This window comes from Nicotiana attenuata, chromosome 5 (assembly GCF_001879085.1).
Source record: "Nicotiana attenuata strain UT chromosome 5, NIATTr2, whole genome shotgun sequence".
NCBI lineage: Eukaryota > Viridiplantae > Streptophyta > Magnoliopsida > Solanales > Solanaceae > Nicotiana > Nicotiana attenuata.
Window position 1 is genome coordinate 27,807,526 of NC_031993.1, and position 27,905 is coordinate 27,835,430.

Genomic DNA, 27,905 nt, shown 5'->3' on the forward strand with positions numbered 1-27,905 from the left:
TGGGGGAATATTCAATAGAATATTTCTATTCACAATCATAGGAATATTCTAACAATTGCAGCCATTTTCTCTCTACTCGACCTCGGCACTGGTCTTCCCCTTTGAGCGACTCCTCGCCACTGGACCGTGCTTGGTTTCGACCTCGGCCTCAGCTCGTCCATCTGCATTTGCTAAACTAGACCTAATTTTGGCCCATACACAGACTACGGCGGAGCCATATAGATCCAAGGGGTGAAAATTACACTGTTTAATAGATAAAAAATATTTTTTTTATGTGTATATATATACTATATATTGAATTCCCTTGATTTCTTCGTGTATTTACTTCTTTAACTTTTGACACCCCTTAATAAAAAAACCTGGCTCCGCTACTAATCGAGACCATAGGTCATGAAAGACCCCTATCCTTAACTATGTAGGGCTAATGAACTCCTCGCATTAGTCCATTATATTGTTTCCCTTCTTTGGGCTCGGGTCGATAGTACAACAACAACAACAACAATAACATACCCAATATAATCCCACGGGTGGGTTCTGGGGAGGGTAGTGTGTACGCGACCTTACCCCTACCTGGAGAGGTAGAGAGGCCGGCTCGAGTCGGTAGTAGCCATGGTAATAATGCAATGGTTAGAAGAAATAAAAGTTGTAGAAGAACAAACTCCCATTTGCCATGTTCTAATCTGCTACATTGTAAGTTTTCATCGTTTGAATACTTGTATAACCAATATTATTACATTCATCTGTGATCCAATATTTGCAAATAATGACTATGCTACCATTACAGAAATGCTAAGCTACTTCATTTCTCGTTGGCCAAAGGACTTCATTCCTCGGCATATCAATTAATTTGACAGGCACACCAAATCGATTTCCATCTTCTTGTTTTTGTTATACTATTCACCGTTGAAGTATATAATTAACACGCATAACTATTTTGAAGGAAAAAAGAATCGAATAAGAAAGGAAACCTTGTAGGTTCTGCTTTGCCTATTCAATCGCAACATACCTGGGAAAGTACAAGTACTACAAAATATGAATTTGAAGTTGCCATACCATTTCAGAAAACCTTCAAGTCGTAACATTTTAAGAGGATATACTTTCGTTTCTAATGGACATGACACGGTAGGGAATAAAGAAATAATACTAAATAAAGGAAGTTTTATTCATGTAAAGAGACAAAAGGAACTTCCCACGAGTCTGCAACAAAGACAGACAACACAAGTAACACAAAGTAACAAATAACACAAACACGATAAAATAACATCAACATGTGAATTTCCGAAAGGGCAGCATCTCAGGCACAAACCAGCAAAATGGAAAGGTGGAGACACTTGGGATCTCATTCCTCCTCGGACTCGGACTCAGCACTCTGTAACCATTCAACAAAGGGTTTGACATTCTTCCAAATTTTGGAGTCCTTGTTCCCAGCAGCACCCTTGCCGTACCACTGTACTATATATTCTTCCTCCAGCACATCAGCATCATATAAAGCTTTCAAAACCAGAGCCACTTCCTTCAGTGCAACTGGGTATTTCCCACAAAATTCTTCAATAGCTCGAAGCAATCGTAGCTGTGACTCCTCGTCTTGAGCAACAGCAGCAAGGTAACTTTTCTTCTTAAGAACCTCCTTGGCAAATCCTTTCTGAACGCCATCAGACAGTGCCTCGTACAGAGCAGTGATAACTTCCTGAGGAGACCCAGAGAGTGAACCCAAACAGGATTGCAATTGGCTGGCAGTAACTCCCTTTCTTATATTTGTTTTCACCTCCTCAACAAGCCTCTCGTGATTTGTCTCTCCATTCCCTGTCGTCGGATTCTTAGATGGCACCGCAGCAGCTGCTTTAGGACTTTGGGCTTGAGTAGCCACCTTGGACTTCTTCTCTGACTCAATTGTTGAAAGCATAACCATTTCGGCAGTTGCAGCATTTAGCTGTTCTTGTATACGCTGCTGAGCAGCTTCTAGTGATGTATCCGTCTGCCACTGGATGTCATCATCATCATCTTCTTCGTCCTCTTTCACATTAACATGGTTTCTAGGTGGTGAAGCACGATCCTCATCCGAGCCACCGTGTTTCTTTTTAGAGCTAGGTTTTGCACTAGAATCTTTGGAGGAAACCTTTTTCTTTGTCTTCAGCTTCTTCTGCTCTTCATCAGCAGCCTCGCCTTCCTTCAGTCGCTCCTTCTCAGCTCTTCTCATTGCTTTCTTGTCCTTGGAGCCCTTCTTAGGCTCGGGCGGGTTCTTCAGTATAAAAGTTGTCAGCTTGTCCCTCATGTCCACATCAGAAATGAAACCACACGCAGCGCATTTCAGTTGGATCATTTGAGTCTTAGTTATTATGACCTCCGTTTCAGGGTTTCCACAACCGTAGCACTGCACATATTTCTTAATAAAGTTCTCAAGAAGACCAGCAAGTTTAGGAGTTTCATGAGCTCCATTGACAAGTGCAGTTCCAGTTTTTTCATCAAATTTTGACTGAGCACCGAGCTCATTTCCAAAATATTTTGTAGTATAGGATGGGGGCCTTGCTAAAGCTTTGGCAATATCAACCATGTTCACCACATTTGTCTTGATTCCATTCCCACGCCCCTCTATCTTGGTAATCATCCTGGGCATCTTATACCTGTAGAAGGCATCATCACTGTTGCTGGCACCAATATTCTGCAAAGCCATCTTTGATTCAGTGAGATATTCCCAAATGAAGTGTTTGTTAGGAGTCTTCAGAGAATTCTTCAGCAGAACAATTGCACAGTATGTCGGCAGAAGGTTGTGCCTTGCAGCAACCACAGAAGTCAATGTGTTCTTCCTGTAATGATCCGAGATGCATACAGTAAACCCAACGTGAGAAATGATGGTTCTTTTTTCTTGACGTAGGACAATACTCTCCAAGCAATCCAATGGATCCCAAATAGAAGATGGCTTGTTCGGACATAAAAGAAGTTTCACTTAGACCACTACAACTCTGAAACTCCACAAAAATCACACTACCTGCAACCTTCAAAAAGAAGAACCACGAGTCAAATACGGGCAGAGAAACCAAAAGCTACTACACTACATTATACTAATAAATAGAGGCAAAAGACAATAATTGTGACAGACAGCAGACAGTTAGCAGACTGTTCCACCCTTAAGATTCAAAGTTGAATTCCTTTATGTCATAGCAGCATGAATAACTATACATTCTATAAAAAAATTGCAACAAATGGCAAAACCCATAAAGATGAATAAATAGATCGACAAAGGTACACCATGATAAATTAATCCGCCAAAGACCATCAACATTCCCTTAGGTCATTTATCAGTGTGTGTATATAAGCTTCTAAGTTGCATACTCCGGAAACACTTGGAAGAGAAACACAAGATTGCAGTCTTTCAAAAAATTATTTGTCCACAATGCCCCAATTCTTTACACTTCTTTAAACTGAATCATCAATAGCAGACAACATTCCTGTTATAATTTACCATACCATAGTCATTTTGGGGGTGGGGGTGGGGGTGGGGGTGGGGGTGGGGGAGATGACCATCTAAATGAATAAATTAGGCATCATGCCATCAGTAACGGAGCTAGGAATTTATACTTAAAAACAATAGAATATCTCTAGAGGGTTTTGGACTAGTGACTAACAGCAATTGAACTTGTAACTGAAAACAATTTCTGAACACCCTTTGCTACTTCACTTGACTTTTTCCTCATGTAAGGGAGATTCAACAGTTATAATTTTAAGTTATAACCACAATAAATTGCTTTTCTCTATTTACAGAATAATTTTTCAACAACTTCCCTTAACTCCACCACCACATGCCATAGAGCCATCCAGTGCTTAGGTAAGGCATCCTCAGCTTAGCGAAAAACAAAAGCACTTCATATAGGCAACAACTATCAAATAAGCTAATTCTTATACAATTTTACTCTGACTACAGCTTAAAACATACTCCCCCTCTGTCTTTTTGGTCTATCCAAATAGAATGACGCCTTTCTATATTTAGAAACAACTTAACTTTAAACTTTAATTTACCCTTATTGAGAAGATTTATAGTGTATATGGCTTGTTGTAGACCACAAGTTTCAATAGTTTTTCTTTTGTTCTTTCTTAAATACATTGCTCAATCAAACAAACTCACATAAATGGGATGGAGGGAGTACAAAAACCAATAGTCAACACCAAATTAATCGGAATCTGACATATGAACTACCATCAATACCCATTCCACTCTATTTCGCCTCCTTTCACTCCGATTCTAGAAAAAATTGTCTTTTAAACCAAATCAGAATTCCTATAAAGCAAGAGATTCTCTAGAAACAAAAAAAAAAACTAAATATCTCACGTATCAGTTACTAAATTCTCAATCAATCAAATAAAACTCAATCAATCAACTAAATAAAATAGATCGGAAAGGAGACGACTAAATAAAATAGATCAGAACGAAGATGAACTTATATATAACATAAATAAATACGCAACAAACATCGATTCAGCAACTCCAAAATTACGTTAATCAAATCGATGAAAAAGCTAAGAATAAGATTTAGAAAAAGATCTACAATGCAGCTTTCATGATGAAAATAGGTAAACGATACATAAAAACAAGAAGAAAAAGTAATCAAATACCTTATAGATTTGAAACGAGGAGGAACAAATCTGCAATAGAATGAAAGAGGAGAGAAACTGGAACACGTAAAATAGGGTTTAATATAGAGGAAAGGGAACTGAGGAGGAGGACAGGCAGCCCTAGAAGATTGTTTATATAGGGTTGGGAAGGGTATTATACCAGATACTTCTCTGCCTCTCCACGCCTTAAAATTTTTATTTTCGGATTTCGACTAACCTAATTAATCTTGGCCGTTATTATACCGACATAATTTTTATGCAAGACAGACTGTTTGGTTACGGAAGTAGAGGATGATTTGGTTGCCAAAACAAGTCATGTAAGATTGTTATGCAAAACTGCAAATGAATAATTATACCAAAATTGTTATGAGATGCGAGATAATAATATGATTGTTATGTATAGATTATCTATTCAAAGGATATTTTTGTCGTTAGACTTTCTTTATTCTTCTATTATTAATAATAAATGCATTCTTATTCATTTTATCACAAATAAAATATGGTATTATTATTAGCTATATAAAGATTAATGCTGACAACCAAACCTCTTATTTAGTTTGTCACAACCCAAACCAATGGCTGCGACGGGCACCCGGTACCTTGCTCAACCAAGTACCTACATAACGTATCATACTATCATAGATAACTGAGCCGGAGAGGCTGCCGTGAAATAGGTAGAATACAACATGTAATACCAACTTATACATAAGACATATGGGCCTCTAAGACCAAAATAATCACTTGTACACTGAACATAGGCCGACAAGGCCATACAATCTTTTACGTACATGACATCTGTCTACAAGCCTCTAAGAGTACACACTTAACATAAAGGTCGGGACAGGGCGCCGTCATACCAAACAATACGCGTCTAAGTCATACTGACCAAACAAGCAACTTCGGAGCAAATGGAGCGCACCAACATCTTTCGCTGAGCTAATAGCCTACCTGAAAGACTCTCGACCTGTCGATCGGGACCTGCAGGCATGAAACGCAGCGTCCCCAGGCAAAAGGGACGTCAGTACGAATAATGTACCGAGTATGTATGCCACGTAAATAAGTACATAACAGACATGGAAGAAATATAGAGTAAATGACTCAACCTGTAAGTCTGGATAACTCTGTAAAACATGAAATAATTAGTGTCACGCATATGCGTATGAATGTCATGTCGTGCATAGGTACATGTTTCATGACATCATCATGCCTCTGAGGGCATCCTATCATATCATCTCGGCCATTGTGGGCAAAATCATCCACGTATACCAATTGATGAGGTGGTAGTGCGTATATAACGCGATAACCTTTACCATATCCCATATACATATATACATATATATATATATATATACGCGTATACAACATCATCTGGTCATGTGTCAATGTGCATGTATAAATGCATGAAATGCATATGAAATACGTTAATAAAATCTCTCGGTACGTCATAAGACCATTATGCCTCTGATTAATATCATGAATTAAACTTTACCAACTTACGTATTTTTGAGACCCATAAACAGATGATAGAATAATATGACACATGGGAAATCAAGAACATAAGCATCTCTAGTATTTCTATGAATAGAGTCATTTACGGAAGTTGTGCATTTGCTCGTTTCGTTTGAATCGTATAGATCATGCCAAAAAGGAAAGAAGGGATAGACTTAACATACCTAGAGTAGGAAAAATCTGTGTGATATTCTTGAAAAAGGTTGCACCGTACTCCTTTAGAACCGCAAAATTTTACGTTGCAAATAATTCCTTTTGGATTCCTTTTAGTTGCGAGAACTCACGTTTTTTTGTGGGAATTCGGTAAGGAATTACATTGAACCCTCACATCTGATTGTAAAGTTTGAGAATGAATCTATTGAAAGGTTAGGAGAATGACTGAACGTCTTTCCCCACCTTGATTATAATATTGTATAGAATTTCTTAAAGTTGACAAGTCTTGTTGTTAGCATATTAAGCTGCCACTTAAAAAGAATGGCTGAGAGTCATTCATTTAGAATGTGGCTTGGTGCCACGTGGGGATGGGGGTGAGAAATTTAATCTTTATCCATTTATTAGTTAATTAGGTAATGTCCCGTTGCCGGTAATTAACCAACCACCCGCGTAATTAAAAATTATCTCAAATTACTTAAATTCTACTTATTTTTAATATACTTTATACATCATACTACCATGGTCATATGGTACCCTGTATGGTACTAGTCCATAAATATCGGGTATTATCGCTTGGCCCGTTTTATCCCAACATGCCAAACTTGGACGAAAATTTATTTTCTTTGACTTGCTTCCCCTCTCCTCTTCACGAATTTACTCATCACTTGTTTGAAATAGCACAATGCCTATAACTTTAAAATAATCCCATTCCCGAACTTACGTCGATTAATTTTCGACGAAACTTTAACATATAAAAATACGGGATATAACATCATTCCCCCCTTTGGAACATTCGTCCTCGAATGTTGACTGATAAACTTATCATTCTCATAACCCATAGCTTTTACGAATACTTTAGTGTTCCTCTTGCCATCTAGGCAACTATTCTGTGAATAAGTCTCAAGGCTAGGGCATTCCTCCCTTTAGTCCTCTTCCTCATGTCACGACTTGTGGTTAGGATCTTTTCAATCTTGTAACTGTTGCTACCTTCTGTTATGCAGCCTTTACGACTTTGACCTTGTAAGTGCGCTTATGCGACTCTTCTCCCCTTTTTCCTCTAGCTTCTAGCGAATCTCTAGGACTCACTTCGCAAACATATACAGAGCTTTAAGAAATGTCCCTCTGGGCATTTGTAGGTATACTAAAGTTCTTTGCTCGGTATTTTGTTGAAATTACAATTATTGCAACATCTTGTTTCATAGAACCGGTTATCTAACCGCGTGATTTTTACCGTATCTAGGTAGGCCATTCTATACAATAACTCTTACTTCAATTTATCGTTACTGAGGTCTGCTACCAAATTTCAGGTTACTCTTTTGCTGCTTATATGTATAGATCTGAGTCCTTTAATGCTTCCTCATTACTATTCATTTTAAGAACGACGGCCTATTCTCATCTTATATTTTGTAACTCTTATCCATCCATTGTTGATTCACCTCAATATTGATCTACACTCTACCACTGATAATTTGAAACCTCTCACGTAGTCACTAGGGCTCACGTTGCATCGAGGATCATTTGAAGTGATTAGACTAATCCACCTGGGGTGATACCATACTTCCATTGCATCCCAATGTGATTCACCTTGTGTGGGTATTTTAATCATGTCCAATTCATGAGATCCCTTTATTTTCTTTGTTAGATCATTACTCAATCGAAGGCCCAAACGTCATCCTTTATCTATCATAATTACATCCTTATTCTATTACCAAGGCAGCATTCCATTTCTTCTAAATGCTATTAGTCTTAAATTCCCTTGAGTTCATTCAAGCTATATTGAGTCAGCTCCTTTGTTTTCACAGGCTTAATCCCGAGGACTTATTCATTTTTGTCACTTTCTCACCTGCCTTCTTCTTTTCCTTACTCTTGTATTTCTAAAACCTTATCATTCTATCATAATTTAGCTTGCGATCAATTCCCATGCATTTTATGGAACACCAAGCGAGACACTGCATCGTCTCTAACTCTTCTTTTACTCTCTAATTAGACCTTTTGGTACTTAGAAAACATAGGTTGGGAAGTATTCGACTGACGACGCCACTATCATTCCTAGATAGTGAATCCCAACGCTTCTAGTCCTTTACCTGAAGTATGGACCACTCTCATCCTTCTATACTTGAGTATTCGTACGTTGTTCACCTTTACCTTACTTACTTTAAAATATCACCTTACATTCTTCTATCTTTCTTTCATAACCTCCCTCCCACATAGATATAAATCACATCCACTATTTGAAGCTCCATTATAATGCTTGCACCTCTGGTACCTATATAATCCTGTGGGAGCTCCATACTGACTTTTTATGAGGCTGCTACTTCTTCTAACTAACTTTATCGTAGAGTCGTTATAGGATATGGTTGTTGTAATATCTCCCTTGTACCTTCGATATTAAGAGTAATTTTGCAATATTCTCAATCACGATTTCTATAATTTCTAGGTCCAATAATCGGATTCCTGATTTACTTCGTTGATGTAACTCTTCAGTTTCCTCCTTCTTCTGATCGGCCTTTATGTCGGCTTAAATTATCTCCCGCTCTGGGGTTCATGGTATTAGTTATTCTGTTTAGCCGTTCATGGGTGCTGAGGAATATGCATGATACAATCCTTTAACAATTTAATCCTTCGTTTATGACATGGGCTCAATTATTTCTTTTGACGTATACCAGCATCTTCTACGTCTGTATATGCTGCATGTATAAAACTCTAAACCTTAAGGGCGTTCATAACGTAACCAACTCTGGATCATTGATCGAATAATCTCTTTCGTTCCATCTTAGCTTTCTTTCAAGGTAAGCTATTACTTTTCCCGGTCTTTCTGCCGCCGGTGTTGCGTCCATACTTAGCTTATCTTAGTGCCCACACATGCCAGAGTTTTTGTGCAACTCATATGATCTCGAATATTACTTCTATTTTACTTCCCGTTCATTAGCCACGGTAGGTGCCATTTTCCTTTGGAGAGCTTCCAATGTTGTTGTGAGACTGTTGTTACACGACCATTTCCTCTTTAGGTCGTTGTGCTTAGGTTGAAACCTTCTTCCTTATTTCCTCAGCTAGTCTTCCATTGTAGTACTTAGGGAGAACCCTTGACTCTCTTAAAGCTATGAGCTTATTACGGACCTTTTGATGTCCTTCCTTGCCTATAATCATCCGTAGTTGCCTACCTCCGTGCCCTTGTGCTTGTAGGGTTGCTTCTGAACTGATATTTTGACTGCCTTCCCAGTGGTACTTTCTTTTATCCCCGTAACACTCATACGGTACCTTTAACTACCCCGACTCTTATTTCAATATATCTCAAGTATTATGATGACATTACTGCGAGGCTGAATTCTCCATGTTGGGTTTTACTACATTTATCTTGCAAGATCTGCTGATTTGTCTGTAACTTCTTGTCTAGTCATGACTAGGCTCTTCCTGAATCAACTACTAACTACTCGTCAACCTATTCCCATATCCATATTCCGTGTAATCTCTCTTGGGTTATTTCCTTTGTCTAACTTACCTCTTGCACTAGCTCCTTATTTATCAATAACCTTCCAAGCAGGAACCCTTACTTCCTTTTTCTGACGTCATACTTACATAACGTTCTGGAACCATAGCATATCTGTAGGATTCGAATAAGTACAATCTCATCCCATTCTCATTTTTATCGCATTCTTCCTTTATCATTCTATATTCCCCCTTTAGGGGAATACTAAGTCTTGGAGCTACGACGACCTGCCTATAGATGTTTTTCCTCTCCATCTTTGGCGTCCTATCGCATCATCAATGACCCTTACTCGCCTTGGGGTAATCCTTCTGTACCAAGGATAACAAAATTCCTCACTCGCAATGGTGGCACTTAGTGTAACTGGCACATATAGTCCCTTAAGCTTAACTTTGCTCACATTGCTTGCTTTATGGAAGCGTTTTCCTGAATGACCATCCTCTGAATTCGTCATGGATCTTCTTCTGTTGTCCATTCTATTACTCCCGGAACGCAACCTGAAATTCTCATGATTGTTGATACCCAATTTTTCCCTGTATATTTTTTATATGCAAAATATCTTTAAAATAGCATATATACGTATATATAAGTATATCCAAGAATTTTACTATTTTCTCATAATTTGTAAGGTTTTAAACTGATTTATTTACCTTTTTCATCCATAAAAGCCCAATGATTATTTTTAAAATTATTAGTTTTTGGTAATTTAGTTACTGGAATCTTATATTTATACTAAAATATAGCTAGTATGATTTTTGCATATTTTTACAAATTTATTCAGTATTTTTAAAAGCTAAATTGCATTTAATTATAATATTAGCCTATTTTAAGATTTAATTGCATTTATAATTACAAAATTGGATCCAATATTTTTAATCTAATATTTTTATATTATTAATTAATTTAGTACCTTTAGTTCATTTCCAGAAATTATTTTACTATTTTTTATAAAATAAATAAGGGGAAATGGCTATTTAAATGTTAGCCTGTTTTTGTTTCGATTTTGGCTAGATTTGGCACCCCTAATCCAACCCAATTTCAATTTCAATTGCCCAGCCCAATTCCTAAAATTACCCAACCCATAGCCCGTCTAAACAACCCGCCCGGCTCCCCGTTTAATCCAGGCCGTTGATCGAAATGATCAACGGCCACCGTTCTCCCTTTCCTTTTTCATTTACCAATACTCCCTAAACCTAAATCATTTTCCACCTACCAGCCGCCTCTGAACCCCCCCCCCCCAATTCTCTTAAACTCTCTCGAAGCTTCTCAAAACCCTAGCCGCCTCCCACCACTTCCACCCTAAAGCCACCGGAATCCATGGCTTCCTATGCCATCGGAGTCCTACACCAGCCTCCTACGACTCCCACACACTTGGTTTTTAAAGATCAAGGCCTGACCACGACGGAGTTTGGTCCAGGCTTCGTTTGATTTGAGTTCTATGGCCATCTCCGGCCTAGCTCCGGCATGCCATGGTTGTTCGAGCCTAGTTTTGACTTCTCCGGATTAGATCAGTGACTTTTCCAAGCCTTTCTCACTACTGGGGTTCTTCTGAAACCCTAACCCTTCGAGGTTTTGCTGATCTCCTTAGATATGTTCCAGATCCATGCTTTCCTTAAGTTTTTAAAATGATTTTTCTGGCTTTTCTTCCAAAAACTACTTTCAAAATCATCTCTTTTCCGGCCTAGGGTTTTTTTGAAAGTATGTTAAATGTTTCTCTGACTTTCTTTTTCTTTTGTATTTGCCTCTACTGTGTTCTTGTATTTTCTTCTACCGTGTTCTTGTATGCTTTTTCTACTGTATTTTCCTCTACTGTGTTATTGTGAGTTTCTCCTACTGTATTTTCCATTATTATGTTCTTAAGTGTTCTTATTAAGTTCCACTTACTGAGCTCTGCTTAAGTTTCTTCCAAAACTTCTTAGCATGCTTCTTCTATTGTTCTTATCAATTTTTCCGTTATGCTTCTTCTACTCTAATTTCTTTGAGCTCTTCTACTGTGTTCTGCATGTTATTTTTCTATCATGTTTTCTCATGAGTTTTGTTGCTGGAAGAAATATGTTAGAAGTTTTAGTTCTTCTCTGAGACTTCTGAACCTGTTTCGATTTAATTATTTGCCCTCTCATCTTTGCACTCGATTAATGGTGGAAACCCTAGAATTTGGGGGTTCTTCCAAGTTTGGCTATGTGATTTGCTTGAACTAGGGTTTTATTTCAAAAATCTCTAACTCTTTCAGACCAATTTCGAGTCTCCAAACTAAGTTTGGACATCCTTGTTTTCATATGATTCTAACTTTTTGCTAAACTTTTCTAGGACCTTTTACATTGGACCTTTTTGTATGCTACTAGATGCTATTTCTCTTCTGCATTACTGACTTATGTGACAACCATTACCTACTGATTTTTGTAAAGACATGACATCTTCTTTCAACTCAACATGTCTGTATGCTCTTTATATGTGATGGACTTCCCTCTAAAATGGCTTTCGAATTTGTGATTAGTTCAGACTCCCTTCTGAATAGGTCTGATTGATTTTCTTTCCTTGTTTGCTGATTTTCCCTGTGACTCGACTTAAGTTAAAAAACCTTTTCTCAACTTTTCTGACTTGGTTCATTCATACTAAATCTCAGACCCTTTGATTTACTAGCTACTAATTGATTTACTTACCTTATATGTACAACCGTGTATTTCAAATTCTGTCCTTAAATAACTTCTATGTATTTACCCCTAATTGCCTACTTTGCACAAAATGCTTATTTAATTTCTTTCCTCATATAGTTTGTACCCGTTTGAATCTGAATCCCTTAATTAAAGGAAGTCTTGTGTAATTGATTTTTGATTGATATTCAGTTCCTTAACTATTTTCTTACCTTATTTCTGCCTGACTTTCAACACTATAAATGCACGACTCTTTAACACACAGCACACACAATTGACAATCCTTCAAAACACATATACAATCTTCCTGACTCACACTTACACAATAATATTCTCTCTTCTTGTCTGCACTGTGGCCTATTTACAAGACCTACTGTTTTCTCTACTTTTTTCTTTGAAACTGATATGTCCTGATTTAAGCTTCAGCATCACAACAATGTGTTTATTTATAGTTTGTATATCCATGTCTATTTACTATTTCTATAGAGCTCAATATTTCAATTAGCATGCTGTTCTCTTTCTGTTTGTTTCTGCTATGAATCCCTATTCCCTACCCCCTTATGTGTTTGAGCATATGGTTTAAGACATGGCAATATGTAAGTTATTGTCCATGAATTAAACTTGATCCCTTGGGATCCTAATCTCTAAATAGTGTGTTCTAACAGGCTTATGGGCGTGCCAACATTTCCCATTGCTGATTATGCCCACCAGCATATCTTTGCTTCTTTACCACCTCCCATATACCCCTATGTGTATTGGTTTGAGCTGTTTCCCTTTCCCTTTCCCCTCTTTCAACATTCTATTTCTGCACTTGCACTCTCTCTTAGTCCCTAAGTTCTGCCCCCCTCTTGTGAGCCTTGCCTTGGGACCTTGAGTTCCCTCTGAACTTGGACACTTGAGGGCCGGCCCTTCGACACTGCACTATGTCTTAATCTGGTGATACATTTGGGTGTGAGCACTGCCCGGAATCCATATGAGACTCTTAGGGAACTCTAACACATCCAAATGGGAGAAAGGCTTTGGATCATGATCTTATTGGAGTTGGTTTACTTCATATTTCAGACAGGAAGTCTGAATCAGGCTCTCCTTGGTTGTACTTTTAATTTCTGATGTATTTTCTTTTTATCTTCATTATGGGTTGTAATAATTTTGTAATAAACTCTTGGGGATGGCTAGTGAAAGGGGGAGGGATAACTATGTATGCGAAGGGTAGATATCCTGCCTATAGGTGTATTTCTGAATTTCTGCACTCTCATATAGATAACTTGCCTATAGATGTATTTCTGAATTTCCGCATTTCGCATATAGATACCATGTTTGTAGGAATTCTGCATTCTCTCATATAGATAATATGTCTATAAGTACCTGGAAATCTGAATCCTACATATGCACATAGAAAATATACGTATACGTTTTTCTGAATCTTGCATGTACATTCTTCATCAGGCAATCATGTTTATAGGTCTTAATCAATCAACTACAATTAGATATCATGTCCATAGGCTTTAAACGCAATTCAGTACCTAGATATCATATTTATAGGGTTTCTGCATTTTACCATGTATGTTAAAAGGGGTTTAAAATCAACACGCATAGAAAGCATGTCCATAGGAGTTATTCATCAAGTCTGAATCGCTTCACTCGCTTATAAGTCTAAAACCAGTAATAATTACGACCATCAGTTGCAGAACTTATGATCTCTTGCTAAAACTCGCTTTTCTTTAATAACTGACGACTTTTCTTAAATCAGTATGCATTCAGTTTATTTCATTGTTTCTGAAATCAGTAGATATCATGCCTATAGGATCCTCGTCCAACACTTAGGCAAGCCTTAGGGCTAAAATTATAAACTGAATCAGATTTTATTAGCTACAACCAGCAGGCAAGCCTGATTCGGGCTTCGTATCTGAACTATGTAATAAATCAGTTTGCCTCAACCTTTAAGTTTTAATCAGACTTTAAACAGTATGTGTAAGTCATGCTAGATTATGTGCTCTCTTTTATTTAAAGGAGGTTTATCTTAGCCCTCACTTGTTTATGTGCTTTCCCCCAACTTGCTATACGTGTTTTTTGTATGTCGCCTTAGAGTTTTTGCCGAAACTATAAACAAGCCTAATATCCCTTCCCTTTAGGATTAGTAGTCTTAACTGCCTCCGGGACTGATAGGATTGGGGCGGGTAATAGCATGCAATAAGTAAACGAGACCATTTCACGCTTTAATACCTTAACAGGGTGGGAAAGGATAGATATGGATATGATGACCACGCGATAACATCACGTGTAGCCCCTCACTGAGGAGTAATTACCGGATGTTGTGTGGGGTGATCCATATTATTTATAAACCTAGGACCCCCCCTCCCCTTTGTTTCTTTGATTCTTTGCTTCTTTTCCAAATTTTAAACTATTTCTCTAAGGAAAAATCAATCTCCTTTCTGTTCTTTCTAACTTTGCTTATTTGTAACCATTATGTGAAAATCCCCTCTCACTTGAAGTTTTTATTTGCCTATGTGTTATTTGCACTTAAGTCACAACAATAGTTTGGTCGGGAACCACACTAGCGGATCCTGAGGCGTGCCTAACACCTTCCCCTTGGGATAATTTCAAGCCCTTACCTAATCTTTGCTTATTCAAAATCAAACTCTTCTTAGTGTCCTAATGCACTTAAATCATTAGGTGGCGACTCTCCAATTCAAAACCCAATTCCCAAAAGGCAACGAGTTGTCTTCCCAAATGTCATAAACCCGATTTCGCGAGAAAAAGGGGGCGCGACAACATGGCGACTCCGCTGGGGATATTCTTTTAGGCTTTTACCATTTCAAGCTATTACTGTGACTTTACATTTCTTATGTGCCTTTATTTGTTTAGTCCTTTTAAGCATTTAATTCCCTCTTCTACTACAAAACTTACTTCTCTTTTGTTTCTTTCCCTTATTTCTTTTACTGCATTCCTTTATTACTGTTTTAAAATTATTATAATTATTACTTTATGAACGTGCAAGTACATGACAACTTATTTTAATTATTGCAACTGCATGTTTTCAACATCATATTCTACTCGTGCCAAACAAAATACCATAGCAATGCTTATAATGAGTGGTTGCACTCTTCCGATATTATCACCCTCCTAAATCCCGCAAAGGCATATTTGCGGTAAAACTAGTCGATCAGCAGTGCCGTCGACAGTTCCGCGCCTTTCCCTCTTGAGTTGTCTGCTCAAGGGTACCAGTCTAAAACCCCATAGAAACCCTTTCTGTTTAAATTGTGCATGCATCATGGTCAAACCTAGCCGAGTCAGTTATATTGTCCGCATAATGACTCTTTAAGATAGCCTTGTCCAAAATCCACCGGGTTTCCCTACAACCCAAACGGACATTATCACGTTCTGTGCATTTATTTGGAGAACTAAAATGTTTTTAAGCCAATTGTTGATATTAAATAGTCGAGTCTGGTGGAGGTAAGGGCCTAACTCTTTTTGTCTTGCAGAAATATGAGGCACGAAGTCCCTAGACTCGGCATGGTCACCAACATCCACCCCAAACTGCTAAGCTGGTGGAAGGACCTTCATTCCAGTGATCAGGCTCTTATCCGGAAATACCTAGGAAATCTACCTTCTCTCCTGGAAATCCAACCCAACAACAAAATCATAGAAACTGCTACTCTATTCTGGGATTGTGATAGGTCTGTGTTCCATTTCGGAGACATTGAGATGACACCCCTGCTGGAGGAAATAGGAGGACTGGCTGGTATACCGTGGGAAACTCCGGGTTTGTTAATGCCGGAAAACCGCAAGGGTAGAGGTTTTCTCAAAATGATGGGTCTAAAGAAGAATCCAGACTTGACATGTTTGAAAGAGTCGTACATTCCCTTTGACTACTTGTACGAGAGGTACGGTCACAACAAATCTTACCATACTTATCCTGATGAGTTCGCCCTTACATCATTGGGGCATATTCACCGAAGGGTCTTTGTATTCACGTTCTGTTTCTTGGGGATGATAGTGTTTCCAATGAAGAAAGCAAGAATCCATACCAGGCTAGCTATGGTCACCAAAACTCTAATGGAGGAATTGACGGACAACCATTCAGTCTCGTACCAATGATCATTGCAGAGATATACCGAGCCCTAGAAAGGTGTCAACAGGGAGCCAAACACTTCGAGGGTTGTAATCTGCTACTTCAACTTTGGCTCGTAGAACATCTCCAAAAGGGTGAGTACCGACAGGAAATCCATCGAAGGGACTGGGACGATCATATCGCTTTCCATCACCCAAAGCGAATGAATTATATCCCTGATATGTTTGCTCAGCCGGAGGATGCCAAGGGATGGGTAGAACTGTTTGAAAATCTAAAGGAAGACCAAGTACAATGGATGTTCGAGTGGTTCCCTACTAAAGACTTCATCGTTCGATCAAGGGATGCGCTATTTCTGATACTGATCGGTCTGAGGGGAACCTACCCTTATGTCCCTCTCCGAGTTATGAGACAGGCTGGTAGGAAGCAGGTTATACCAAGGGTCGACAAGATGAGTCACTTCCGGGCTGACTTCCAGAATGACGATAGTCCTTACAGGTGCCAGGCTTAGCACATGTGGCACTGCAAGATTGTCTTGGGAAGGGACACCATCGAACTAGACAGATACCATGCTGGTTGTACCCCATACTATTCAAGCTGGCTGGAGGACAATCATAATGGTCTGGGTCAACCCGAGTTTGTTCAAGGTCACAGGATCATCGATGAAAAGGCTGAAGCACAGGTCAAGTACAACCAACTGCGCAAGAGGATTGGGGAATGTGAAAGTGAGCACGGTGAAATACAAGAAGCCAATAAAAAACATATTGAAGAGTGGAAGGATATGGCTGTCAGCACCAACAAACAATTGGTCTATTTGGAGCGAGGTATAGTAGAGTTGGAAAAGAAGTTTCTAAAGAGGGTCGAAGACTGCCGGACTGCTGAAGGAAATGAAGGCGGACATCTGGCTAGAGCTTACTTGCTACTAGGACTGCGCGAGCTAGGGGAGCTGTTTGATGGAGCCAATGATGTCGAGTCTAGGGAAGGTCCCTCTGGGACCAAATAGATAGGGATTTCCATTTCCGCTTTATAAAATGTAATAAGGCCTATGGCCACTAGTGATTTTTATTTTCTTGTTATTTAGTGTCATTTTGGGGATTCGTCTACTTTTATCAATGAAATGAGGCATTTAGCATTCTAAGTTCTCCAAATCAACTTGTCGCTAGGCCTACCTTGGGCACAACGAGGTCCCCCAAAATTTGGACACGCTTTATATTTCAGCACTACATGTTTAAATATTGCAACATTTTTTCTAATAATCCTCACTGACTTGTTACCTTTTGTTTTTACTTTTTGTTTATTCCCCTCCCCAAAGGTTAGTTCGTGAACTCTGGCAACATCATCATATTTTACGAGATCCAGGGGCCCTCCACCTACTCCTCATCCCAGTCTTGTCAGACACAAAAACAAAGGAAAAATGAAAGATTCGAACAACTCAACTGAACGGGTAGAGGTCACTCATGGTACTCTGGTCCCCAAGGAAAATGCATCCCAACTAGAACAAAAGCTGTTGAAATTTCAGGAAGAACTTGATCAAGTCCGAAATCTGGCAAATCTATCATTTTCCCTCACTACCCCAGATATCAACCCCACACCTCCACAAAATATCCCAAAACCACAAAACCATCCCGCTCCTCATCACCACTGCAATACTTGCCACACTTCCAACAATACTCCACTGCTCATCCCGGAACCTTTAAACTTCACAAATAACCACTCCCACGCTCATCATAACACCCCCATCTACGTGGAAACCATGCCACACTCCACCCAACCCATTTCAAGCACACCCGAGTCTGATGATAAAGACTTACTCATCAGGAGTCTGGCTGAAGAGCTTAAGAAGTTGACTAGCCGAATTCAAGGCGTCGAAGGAAGCAAAGGGATTGAAGGGTTGAACTACGAAGATCTTTGCATACAACCTAATGTCGAACTGCCCGAGGGGTACAAACCTCCTAAGTTCGAGATGTTTGATAGTATAGAGGATCCGAGAGTTCATTTGAGAACATATTGCGACAAGCTGGTCGGAGTGGGGAGAGATGAGAAAATCCGCATGAAGCTTTTCATGAGGAGCTTGAAGGGAGATGCCTTCTCTTGGTACTTTAGCCAAGATCCGAAGAAGTGGTCAAACTGGGTGAGTATGGCTTCCGACTTTATGGACAGATTTAGGTTCAATACAGAAAATACGCCAGATGTGTTCTACATTCAGAACCTAAAGAAGAAGCCCACGGAAACATTCCGCGAGTATGCCACTCGTTGGAGATCAGAAGCTGCTAAGGTCAGACCTGCTTTCGAGGAAGAACAAATGAACAAGTTTTTCGTCCGGGCACAGGACCCGCAATACTATGAAAGACTGATGCTGATCGAGAATCATAAATTTTCTGACATGATCAAGCTGGGAGAAAGGATCGAGGAGGGCATCAAGAGTGGTATGGTTACGAACTTTGAAGCCTTGCAAGCTACCAATAAGGCTTTACAGTCTGGTGGTACGTCCAAGAAAAGGGACGTAGGTTCTGTAATGGTTGCACAGAGGACCAAATCCCCTATCAAATACCAAACGTATCCAATGCCTCCACCCACATATCAACCTACTCCGAACTACCAAGCACCCTCACCCTCTTACCAAACTCCACTACCCATGTATCAATCGTCTCCACCTCCCACATATCAACCCACTTCACCCAAATACTCCCAACCAGCACATGTCTACCAAGCCTACAATGCTCAGTCATCCCACTATCAATCACCTCCCACACGTCAAAACTTCCCTAGACCTCAACCAAATTTTGACCGCAGGCCTCCCAAATAGTACACCGCCATTGCTGAACCAATTGACCAGTTGTACGAAAGGCTCAAAGTTGTTGGTTATGTCACCCCTATCCCTGCTATAACCCCTGAAAACCCTTCTTAGTGGGTCAATCCAAATAAATCCTGTGCATACCATTCCGGCATGAAAGGGCATACCATTGATGAATGTCGCTCTCTGAAAGATAAAATCCAGAGTTTGATTGATAACAAGATCATTCTGGCAAAGAAGCCTGCTCCAAATGTCCGTAATAACCCTCTGCCAGACCACAAGGGCGGGGGTGTTCACATGATTGAAATAGAGGATGACTGGGACCCCAAGGATCCATCGGTTTAATCACAGAAGGCGACGATCAAAAGAAGCCAGTAGTCACCCTTAATCCAATTGTAGTCCAGATTCAGCCTTCTGGGGATGCCGAGGTAGATATGTCCATTCCACTTGAGTTTGAAGCACCATCCTCTGCAAAGACGCCAATGCCGATTGAGGTCGAATTTATGTCACCAGAAAATGCACCTACACCCTCCGAAGTTGCAGTTTTACCGCCTAAGGTGCATACTCCGTTCGGAGTAAAGATAGCCACGCCAATTCCAGTGGCGATGTCGGCCATGACACCATTCCATACAAAGGCTATACCATGGGACTACACAGCCGAGGCAAGAAGGAAAGGCAAGGTTAGGTTCGGAGAGGCTATTGCGGCATAAGGTATGACGAGAACTGATAGGGTTTATACCCCGGAACATCTAGCTGAGTCAAGCAAGCAGGCCTCTGGTCGTCCAACCATCACTGAAACCGGGCTCGATGATCTCTGGAGAAAGATACAAGCCAAGGAATACTCGGTCATTGACCAGCTGAACAAAATACCGGTACAGATCTCTATCCTGGCTTTGCTACAAAGTTCCGATGCACACAAGAATGCCTTGTTGAAGGTGCTGAGTGAGGCATATGTGCCAAGCAACATCATCGGAGGAGAGATAGTGAACATGGTAGGGTAGGTATTGGAAAGTCACAAGATCACTTTTCAAGAAGATGAGCTGCCACCAGAAGGTTTGAATCACAACAAGGCATTGCATATCACTGTGCAATGCGAAGATTATTTTATCACCAGAATCCTGATTGATGGGGGATCTAGTCTCAACATTTGTCTGTTGGTAACACTCAGGACATTGAGAAAAGAGCTGCATGAGATCAAGGATGGGGCCATCAACGTCAAAGCTTTCAACGGTTCCCAAAGGTCCACTATTGGGGAAATTAGCTTGTGTTTGCAAATGGGGCCTACTTGGTTTGTGTCGATTTTCAAGTGATAGACGTGCCAACATCTTACAAGTTGTTGTTGGGACGACCATGGATTCATGCCGCTGGGGCCGTAGCATCCACGCTACATCAGGCAGTGAAGTTTGAGTGGAATCACCAAGAGGTGATCATTCACGGCGACGGTAGCAATCCCATATACAGTCACCAGACCATCCCAACAATCAAAGGCAGAAGAAAGATAGGCGGGGAGACCTATCACCACATCGAGCGAGTCAACGCTGTTGACAAAGACAAGTGGTGGGATAACAAAATTGAAAGCATATTGAACTGGAGCGGATATGAACCTGGCAAGGGACTTGGAAAAAACCTTTAAGGAATCATTAAGCCCATCAAGCTCAAGAAACATGGCACCACCTTCGGATTGGGTATGAGTATACTTGGAAAGAATTTAACGACTGGTCACCACCATGGCACGGTCCTTACTATCCACTGGAGCAGCCAATACCACACTTGGAGCGAACTTTCCAGCCAGCCGATGTTATTTATGGGTCAGAAGAAGAGGAAGCACTGGCAGCAGTGAGGAATTTGTTCTTGGAAGACGATGAAATGGATTGTTGTGTCATTTTTGAGGAGGAGGGGGAGGAAGGCCCTTCCATACAGACTGCGAGCAGAGGGGCATGCCTCAATAATTGGACCATCAGAACCACCAGAGCCCGGCGAGCCTCGGGGTAGCAAGGCTGAACAAAGCATTATGCACTATCTTTTATTTTTACTAGTTGACTTTCCTTTCGCATTTTAAATTTTGCAATAAGATCTTCAATGTTCAAAACAGTTATGGAATTTATCAAAGCATTTCGATTTTTCTTATAAGTCAATACTCTTACTATTTTCTCTCATTACTTTACTTATACAGCATAACTATTACTTGTCTTGATGAACCAATGACTGTGACATACAATGAGACAACGCAACAAACAGACATAGATTTAGAGGAAGATGACATACCGGAAGAGATTGTTAAAGAAGTTGAGAATTTTGAGAACAGACCAAAGTCCAACCTGGACGAGACTGAGATTGTTAACCTGGGAGATGCAGAAAACGTCAAAGAAACACAAATCATCGTTCACTTACCACCGTCGGAAAAGAAGGAATACACAGAATTTCTAAGGGAATATGAGGACATATTTGCCTGGTCGTACGATGACATGACTGGTCTGAGTACATCTATTGTGGATCACAAATTCCCAACCGATCCAACCTGTCTGCCGATAAAGCAAAAGCTCAGAAAGTTTCAGCGGGATATGAGTCTAAAAATCAAGGAAGAAGTCACTAAGCAGGTCAAAGCTAAGGTTCTCAGGGTAGTAGAATATCCAACATGGTTAGCCAACATTGTGCTAGTACCGAAGAAGGATGGGAAGGTCAGAGTTTGTGTCGACTACCGGGATCTCAACTGGGCCAGTCCAAAAGACGACTTCCCCTTGCCAAACATACACATCCTGATTGACAATTGCGCCAAGCACGAGTTGCAATCATTTTTAGATTGTTTCGCTGGGTATCATCAGATCTGGATGGATGAAGAAGATGCTGAGAAAACAACTTTCATTACGCCGCGGGGAATGTACTGCTACAAGATGATGTCGTTTGGGTTAAAGAACGCAGGGGCCACCTACATGAGGGCTATGACTACCATTTTTCATGATATGATACACAAGGAGATCGAGGTATACGTAGATGATGTCATCATTAAGTCAAAGAAGGCCACTGATCACATGGAAGATTTGAGGAGATTCTTCAATAGACTGCGGAGGTACAACCTAAAGCTGAATCCCGCAAAGTGTGCATTTGGGGTTCTAGCTGGAAAATTGATTGGGTTTATTGTGAGTCGCCGGGGAACAGAACTGGATCCATCAAAGGCCAAAGCTATTCAAGAGTTTCCACCGCCAAAGAACAAGAAGGATGTGATGAGTTTCTTGGGAAGACTCAACTACATCAGCCGGTTCATAGCACAATCTACGGTCATCTGTGAGCCGATCTTCAAGATGTTGAAGAAGGATGTCGCCACCAAGTGGACTGATGAATGCTAGAAAGCTTTCGATAGAATTAAGGAATACTTGTCCACACCACCAGTTTTGGTCCCGCCCGAGCCAGGAAGACCTCTATTACTCTACCTCGCAGTATTGGACGGAGCATTCGGTTATGTTCTGGGGCAACATGATGAAACGGGGAGGAAGGAGCAGGCCATCTATTATCTCAGCAAGAAGTTCACCCCGTACGAAGCCCGGTATTCTCTGTTAGAGCGCACCTGTTGTGCTTTGACTTGGGTAGCTCAAAGTTGAGGCACTACTTCTGTGTCTATACTACATACCTCATATCAAGGATGGATCCTCTAAAGTACATTTTTCAGAAGCCCATGCCCACCGGCAAGCTAGCTAAGTGGCAAATCCTGTTGAGTGAATTCGACATTGTCTATGTAACTCAGAAAGCAATCAAGGGACAGGCACTAGCAGATCATCTTGCCGAAAACCCCGTGGATGGAGAATACGAACCCCTAAAGACGTATTTTCCTGATGAAGAGGTATCATTCATAGGAGAGGATATTGCAGAATCCTATGACGGTTGGAGAATGTTTTTCGATGGAGCAACAAATTTCAAAGGAGTTGGCATAGGAGCAGTCCTAGTGTCAGAAATCGGTCAGCATTATCCGGTGTCTGCCAAACTCAGGTTCCCGTGCACCAACAACATGGCCGAATACGTGGCCTGCATTTTAGGGCTCAAGATGGCCATTGACATGAACATCCAAGAGTTGCTAGTAATTGGGGATTCAGATCTGCTTATACATCAGGTTCGAGAAGAATGGGCGACCAAGAACTCCAGAATACTCCCTTATCTGCATCATGTACAGGAGTTGATAAAGAGGTTCACAAAGACAGAGTTCCAGCATGTTCCCAGAATCCAGAATGAGCTCGCCGATGCATTGGCTACCCTATCATCCATGATACAACATCCAGATAAGAACTTCATTGATCCTATTCCCGTGAAGATCTATGATCGGCTAGCTTACTGTGCTCATGTCGAAGAAGAAGCAGATGGAAAACCTTGGTTTCAGGATATCAAGGAATATTTGGCAAAAGGAGAATACCCACAGCTTACAAACACCATCCATTCTTGCTTTGATTCTCTGAAGTTCACTCTATTTTTTTTTAGAAAAAAACTCTGCTCCATCTGAAAACGATTTTGAAATGGTGAACCTATTTACTCTTACTGAGTTTCTGATTTTTATGTTCTCAAATCACTGGGTTACCAACCTCTGCCCAGAATCGTGCTATTTTACTTGTCCTGTACCTCATTAAATTACTGTTGCTACTTCATTTTTTTAAACCATGCTTTAACTGTTGTTACCTATTCTTTTGTAAAAACTCCTATCTTTGAGACCTTGAATGTGTTTAAGACATGCTAATTATGCGTTCATTTGAGGAGGGATTTGTGAGCCTTTATTTGATTTTCTATGTTCCCTTATGTGCAGTCCTATTTGTTATGTATGTCGCTTAGCATTTTGCCTTTAAACTTAAGGGTTCAGCCTAGTCCCTACCACATAGGAATAGTGGTCCTAAATACCCTCCAGGACTTATAGAACCGGGCGGGTAATAGCACGCGGTAAGTATTCGTGACCAACACACGCGTTTAGTAACCTTTACGGGGTGGGAAGGGTAGAATATGGAGATGATGACCGATGCGCTAATATCTCATGTAGCCCCTTTTCTAAGGAGCAATTACTGAGTATTGCATTAATGATCCATATTAATCATAAACCTAGGACCCCTCTCCCTTTGTTTGTTTTCGTCTCTTCTTGTAAAACCATTCAAATCTTTTCATAAATCTCTGTCTTCCTACGTACCTTCAAAGTCTTTTTAGCTTATTTGCAATGTTGTATATTTGAATCTTTGATTGTTTATTTGATTACATGAAGTCACAATATAGCATGGCCGGGAACCACACTAGTGGATCTTGAGGGGTGCCTAACACCTTCCCCTCGAGATAATTTCTAGTCCTTACCCAAACTCTGGTTTTCCAACTCAAAAACCCTCAGTGTCCTAATGCACTTAATCATTAGGTGGCGACTCTTCAATTCCAAAAACCCAAATCCCAAAAGGGAATAGAGTTGTCCTCCCAAATGTCGTAAACCCGATTTTGCGAGAAAAAGGAGGCATCGACTCCCCCAAACCAAACCTTTCCCCCCCCCCCTCACTCGTCTCTCACTATCTCCAGAGACCCCCTGTAACGCCACTGCCAGCCGCCATCGAAAATCGGGCCACGGCGGCGGCAAGTCTCCAATCACCATCAAAAATACCGCCCAGACTCCCTTCACCCTCCTCTTTCCAAATCCGTGCTTCACTTCCTTCGAATCTGCCCAGAACTCTTCGAATATCAATTTGAAGGGATGAACCCTAGCGCCGCCCTAAGATTCTCCGGTGGCGGCGCCTCTTCCAAATATTCATATTAATATCAAAATTTAGCATTTTTCACACAGAATTCATGTTTAAGTTTTCCGGCTACGCGCCCGGACTGCGCACGCAAATCGAGGCAACCCCGAATGATGTTTTCAAGGCCTCGGAAGCACAGAATGAATAAGAAAACAGGTGATGACCCTTTGGGTCGTCACATTCTCCACCTCTAAAACAATCGTTCATCCTCGAACGGACAAAAGAAAGAAGTACCTGAGTCGGGGAAAAGATGGGGATAACGGCTCCGCATATCAGACTCGGACTCCCAGGTCGATGCCTCAGGAGGCTGACCTCCCCACTGAACTCGAAAAGAAGGAAAACTCTTGGATCTCAACTGACGAACCTGCCGGTCTAGAATAGCTACCGGCTCCTCCTCATAGGACAAATCCTTGTCCAACTGGACAATGCTGAAGTCTAACACGTGGGCTGGATCACCGTGATACCTCCGAAGCATGGATACATGAAAAACTGGATGCACGGCTGATAAGCTAGGCGGCAATGCAAGTCTATAAGCCACCTCTCCCACTCGATCAAGATTCTCAACCGGACCAATGTACCTAGGGCTAAGCTTGCCCTTCTTCCCGAATCTCATCACGCCCTTCATAGGCGACACTCGGAGCAATACCCGCTTACCAACCATGAAAGCTACATCTCGAACCTTACGATCTGCATAGCTCTTTTGCCTGGACTGAGCTGAACGAAGCCTATCCTGAATGATCTTGACCTTGTCCAAGGCCTCTTAAACCAAATCCGTACCTATCAACCGAGCCTCTCCCGGCTCAAACCATCCAATCGGAGACCGACACCGCCTACCATACAAAGCCTCATAAGGAGCCATCTGGATGCTCGACTAGTAGCTGTTGCTGTAGGAAAACTCCGCTAAAGGCAAGAACTGATCCCATGAACCTCCAAAGTCAATAACACAAGCCCGGAGCATATCCTCCAAAATCTGAATAGTCCGCTCGGACTGACCGTCTGTCTGGGGATGGAATGCTGTGCTCAACTCTACCCGTGTGCCCAACTCTCGCTGAACTGCTCTCCAGAAGCGCGAGGTAAACTGCGTACCCCGGTCCGAAATGATAGATGTCGGCACACCATGAAGGCGAACAAGCTCCCGGATATAAATCTCAGCTAATCTCTCGGATGAATAGGAGACTGCCACAGGAATGAAATGCGCTGACTTGGTCAGCCTATCCACAATGACCCAAACTGCATCGAACTTCTTCCGAGTCAATGGAAGTCCGGTAACAAAGTCCATAGTGATCCTCTCCCACTTCCACTCGGGAAGCTCAATCCTCTGAAATAAACCACCAGGCCTCTGATGCTCATACTTAACCTGCTGACAATTCAAACACCGAGCCACAAATGCAACAATATCCTTCTTTATTCTACGCCACCAATAATGCTGCCGCAAATCCTGGTACATCTTCGCGGCGCCGGGATGAATAGAGTACCGGGAACTATGGGCCTCCTCTAAGATCAACTCTCGAAGCCCGTCCACATTGGGCACACAAACTCTCCCCTACAATCTCAAAACTCCATCCGCATCTAAGGTAACAATCCTGGCGCCTCCACGCTGCACCGTGTCTCTGAGGACACACAAATGGGAATCATCAAACTGCCGATCATGGATACACTCCAATAATGAAGAACGGACGACCGTGCAAGCCAACACACGACTGGGCTCAGAAACATCCAGTCTCACGAACTGAATGGCTAAGGCCTGAACATCCAATGCAAGCGGCTTCTGACTGACTGAAATATAAGCAAGATTGCCCATACTGGCTGACTTCCTACTCAAAGCATCGGCCACCACATTGGCCTTCCCCGGATGGTATAAAATGGTGACATCATAATCTTTCAACAACTCCAACCACCTCCTCTGCCTCAAATTCAACTCCTTTTGCTTGAACAGGTACTGAAGGCTCTTGTGGTCAGTGAACACCTCACATGCCACGCCATACAAATAGTACCTCCAAATCTTCAAGGCGTGAACAATGGCTGCCAACTCTAAATCATGCACTGGATAGTTCTTTTCATGAATCTTCAACTGTCTCGAAGCATAGGCAATGACCTTGCCGTCCTGCATCAACATTGCTCCAAGCCCAACACGGGAAGCATCCCAATAAATGGTATAGGGCCCTGAACATGTGGGCAAAATCAACACCAGTGCCGTAGTCAGAGCTGTCTTGAGCTTTTGAAAGCTCGCCTCACACTCGTCCGAACATCTGAACTGGGCACCCTTCTGGGTCAACCTGGTCATCGGGGCTGCAATAGATGAAAACCCCTCCACAAACCGACGATAGTAGCCCGCCAACCCCAAGAAACTCCGAATCTCTGTAGCTGATGCTGGTCTAGGCCAGTTCTTGATTGCCTCAATCTTCTTCGGGTCTACCTGAATACCATCTGTTGATACAACGTGACCCAGAAATGCAACTAAACTTAGCCAGAACTCACACTTGGAGAACTTGGCATATAGATGACTATCCCTCAGAGACTGAAGAACCACTCTAAGGTGCTGCTCGTGCTCCTCCTGGCTGCGGGAGTACACCAAGATATCATCAATAAAGACTATCACGAACATATCCAAATATGGCCTGAACACTCGGTTCATCAACTCCATAAATGCCGCTGGGGCATTGGTCAACCCAAATGACATGACCAAGAACTCATAATGCCCATACCGAGTACGGAAAGCTGTCTTAGGGACATCAGATGCCCTAATCCTTAGCTGATGGTAGCCAGACCGCAAGTCGATCTTGGAGAATACCCTGGCACCCTGAAGCTGGTCGAACAAATCATCAATCCTCGGCAGTGGATACTTATTCTTAATCGTTACCTTATTCAATTGTCGGTAATCAATACACATTCTCAT

At 41.2% G+C, this 27,905-nt stretch overlaps 2 protein-coding genes across 2 annotated transcripts; both read right to left on the bottom strand.

Moving 5' to 3' along the window:
- On the bottom strand, positions 1,034 to 4,802 carry LOC109225559 (eukaryotic translation initiation factor 5-like). The gene is made up of 2 exons (XM_019390267.1): positions 4,609 to 4,802; positions 1,034 to 2,993 (listed from the first exon to the last, which is right to left on the bottom strand). The coding sequence occupies exon 2, from the start codon at positions 2,669 to 2,671 to the stop codon at positions 1,340 to 1,342; it is 1,332 nt and encodes a 443-aa protein (XP_019245812.1). The 5' UTR covers positions 2,672 to 2,993; positions 4,609 to 4,802; the 3' UTR covers positions 1,034 to 1,339.
- Positions 2,709 to 27,905, bottom strand: LOC109226077 (RNA-directed DNA polymerase homolog). The gene is made up of 2 exons (XM_019390881.1): positions 27,480 to 27,905; positions 2,709 to 2,993 (listed from the first exon to the last, which is right to left on the bottom strand). Exons 1-2 carry the CDS (start codon positions 27,903 to 27,905, stop codon positions 2,709 to 2,711), a joined length of 711 nt encoding a protein of 236 aa, XP_019246426.1.